The 3,565-nt window shown below is 37.0% G+C and overlaps 1 protein-coding gene across 1 annotated transcript; it reads right to left on the bottom strand.

The window, feature by feature from the left end:
* Window positions 1–925: 925 nt before the first annotated feature.
* Window positions 926–3,318, bottom strand: LOC147850841 (uncharacterized). Its single transcript, XM_087335762.1, has 3 exons — window positions 3,148–3,318; window positions 1,243–1,356; window positions 926–1,165 (listed from the first exon to the last, which is right to left on the bottom strand). Exons 1-3 carry the CDS (start codon window positions 3,245–3,247, stop codon window positions 1,119–1,121), a joined length of 261 nt encoding a protein of 86 aa, XP_087191888.1. The 5' UTR covers window positions 3,248–3,318; the 3' UTR covers window positions 926–1,118.
* Window positions 3,319–3,565: the final 247 nt, after the last annotated feature.

Here is a 3,565-nt window from a genome sequence, read left to right as displayed (position 1 = left end):
ACCCTTCTTTTGACCAATTCCCCTTCTTGCATACTCTTCATAATTACTGCTTAATGGTTCATCAGGTTTTATGGTCAATCACCAAACTAGCACCTCTCATGCTCAATATTTTGGGAGTTCAGAATCAAACTTTTCCATTCAGAAATGAAGAGCACATTGACAGATCATCATTCAAAATGCGTCATCACCATGACATCATTCCTTTCTTTTTCATTGCATAATTTGCAGATCAGTCTAACCTGAGCTCATGCAATTATCTCATTGTGATTTGTACTTTCATCAATAGCCGTACCTATCGATTCACCTATCAATTCACAAACCACATATCATGAAGTCCACGTCCTCTACAGCCTTTTTGGCACAAATCAAGGCTTCAATCAATGAGCCAAAAGGAGCCACAGACAATATAAGGATCATCGTTTCAAATTATTTCAAAATTCATAGCAATCCTCAGTTACAGCCTTTTTGGCACAAATTAAGGTTTCAATAAATGAGCAAAAAGGAGCCACACACAATATAAGGATTTTCAAAGTATTTCAAAATTCATGGCCATCCTCAGTTATGTGACTACCATAGAAAAGAGATTGCAACAGGATGTTTCAGTGCCTAAAGATTAGGTACTACTAAGGCACCAAGGTTAGCACAAATTGTAAGTTGTCAAAGAGCTGTAATGTTTCTTCCACTGCATACATGCTGTGTGAAATTTATTCATTGTCATGACAAATATATGGAAAATTTTGGCAGTAGAAATTAGTTCTAACAAAGATGATTTAATATTAGCTCTAAGAAGATGTCATTACATACCCTATGCAACTAAACATTAAACATTACACTGGCATGATTTAATTTAGTTTAAAATTGAATGCATAAAAATATTTATGAAGGTATTATTCTCTACTGTTTATACTCAAACAAGATATGTGAATGTTACATGTCATGTTTCAGACATCAAGTTCTCAGACATTCGAGTTATAGCATTGTTACCTTTTGTTCACAGGCCTTTATATGAATTCAGTGCTCATCATAACAAAAACAACAGGCCTAACAAACATATATCGAAGGATTCATCTGCCATTTTGTGGTATCGCTTTCATACGCCGGAACTTTATTATTTGTAATCAGGCTCCTTCACCCATAGTTCTCTTAGAAGTACTGATATAGAGCACTGTTACAGTAGTAGCCACAGTTCAATTGTCAATAGCTACCAAAGTACATAAGTTTGAAATATGGTTAAAACATTACCATTATTCCCTCTGATAAACGCATCACCATATTTGTTCTTTAGCTGCCCATTGACATATTCCTCTGTCTGTTCCATAGCTATATTCATGTAGCCATCTAGGCATGCCAAAATACCTGTTTTTAAGTGTGTCAATAGAGATGAAATCAATTAGGTTTTTCTTGGTGACCTGTACATAACCCATGAAGCCCTATAATGCATGCATATAAGTCATGAATACCCATGATACATGCACAAAACTAACTCAAAGACCAGAATGATAGTGTGCTTTCTAAGAGAATGTCAGTGAGCTTTCTAAGAGAATGATAGAGATCAGAATGCCATTAAAGTATAGAGCAGCTGTAGCACAATTGTATGAGCAAGTTAGGTGGCAATTGAAAATGGATAGTGGTTTCTCAAAGTACTTTTTGAGTAACACAGGGTTCAAGCAATGGGTCCACTCTCTCCAACATTCTTTAGTCTATGCATCGATAAACTTGAAGAAATAGTACACATGGATACAAAAAAAAGAGGACTGCTTAATTGATGGGCTTTTGTTTTGCAGAACTGCAGCTTTCTTTAATCTCTCCTGTGTTAAACCCCATAATTGTTTTTAGTTTCTATATCTGTCTTTAGATATTTCAAAAAACTGTCATTCTATCTTCTACTTCTTTACAGAGAATGGGAAGTGAGATTGATGTTATTCAATGCTATGGTCGTCCAAATGTTTCTTTATGGAGCAGAATTGTGGGGTGGCATTATCTCACTTAATGCAAGGCATGAAATAGAGAAAATCCAAAAAGTGTTCTTATGTCGACAATTGGGCATAAAATCCTAAATATCCTATCCTATCATGCTATTAGAAATAGGTTCTCAGCCCAGGTACTAGCCATGAAAAATGCATACAAGTATATGACAAAAGTCAAGAATATGCCTAATCACAGACTGCCCAAACAAGCTTGGAACATAGGATTTACGGTACAGAAAACAAATAAGATCAAAATCCTCTCATGTAGCTAGGTGCATGACAATATAAAATGGTTTGAAAAAGATCTATTGGAGCTCTTAAGTGATGCTATGAAGTACGTGATCATTGAGGATAGATTACTAGAGGCAATAAGGATAAAGTTGCAAGATGGTAAAATGTGAAAATTGCAGACATAACCCCCAATGTTGGCCCCAATACAAGGAAAAAATGCCAAAACAAATCCAATCACGTCTCACTACCACCATGAGCCTTGGCTCTCAGAGAGCATTAACAATTCTTAAAACCCACTCACTCAAATCACGTGTTGAGGTAGCATCATGGCCATCACCCAAATATGAAGATATGCGAGGTATCCAATGAAAACCTAGTGGAGGATGAATATTGCTTTCTTATCACATGCTCAATGTATAAGGTAATCCGCAAAAAATGCGATGACTTGTTAGACGGGCATGATGATGTGAGTGTCATACTCGATTTTCCACCAAGAAGGGTGAGCACATGTGTGCATGCATTATTTTCACATCAAGAGGTCTTATTGTAGAGTAGTATCCCCCTTCTTTGAGAATTGCATCAACCACATCCAATATCTCTGTTCCCTGCCACCTAATAATACCTAATAACTGAGAAGATCCAAGTAACTCTGCTCTGCTAGATGATGGGTACCCACTCAAATAAAGAGAAGTCAATTTGTTGTGCATACAGCGAGGAAGAAGGTTTTGGCGTGGCATACATCTATTGAGGAGTTGTCACCCATGATAACTTAATCGTAGTTCTCCCTTGTGTAAACCCTCCTTCTCACTCAAACTCTCTCTCTCTCTCTCTCTCTCTCTCGTAAAGGTAAAATAAATCTCTACCCTACGCATTTTCTATGTGTGTATGCATATAGAAACCATTGATTGACTGTCTGACTGACTGACTCAGATTAGAAAGAGAAGCTGACCTCTATAATCAACGCCAGAATTGAGTTTGACAACGACAGGACGACCTCTGATGGACTTGAGAAAATCAGCAGGAGTCTTTGAGCCACCACCTCCACTCATATTCTTCTTTCTTCTTCTTCCTCTTCTCCTCCCTACGAAAAAACTAGGTATATAAAGAACCCTGATTGATGACCTTCGGCAGAAGACTCAGAAATATTCCGTTGTTATGGAAAAAACCCCTAACATTTTTATTTCTGGAAATCTGAGAAACCCTGAAATTTCCTACTCCAAAAATCCCGAAGGTTCTTCGTTTATTCTTCTCTCTCTATATATATGTACATACATATATGTATGTATATGTACATTACATACAGTACATACATATACATATACATACTGTTATACATATGTGTGTGTGTGTGTGTGTGTGCGCGCGCG

Source organism: Azolla caroliniana, unplaced genomic scaffold (assembly GCF_043228905.1).
Source record: "Azolla caroliniana isolate FFs.n. ecotype wild unplaced genomic scaffold, voAzoCaro1.0.p SCAF_20, whole genome shotgun sequence".
Lineage (NCBI taxonomy): Eukaryota > Viridiplantae > Streptophyta > Polypodiopsida > Salviniales > Salviniaceae > Azolla > Azolla caroliniana.
The sequence above is the reverse complement of the archived record's forward strand: the minus strand, read 5'-3'. Positions and strand labels throughout refer to the sequence as shown.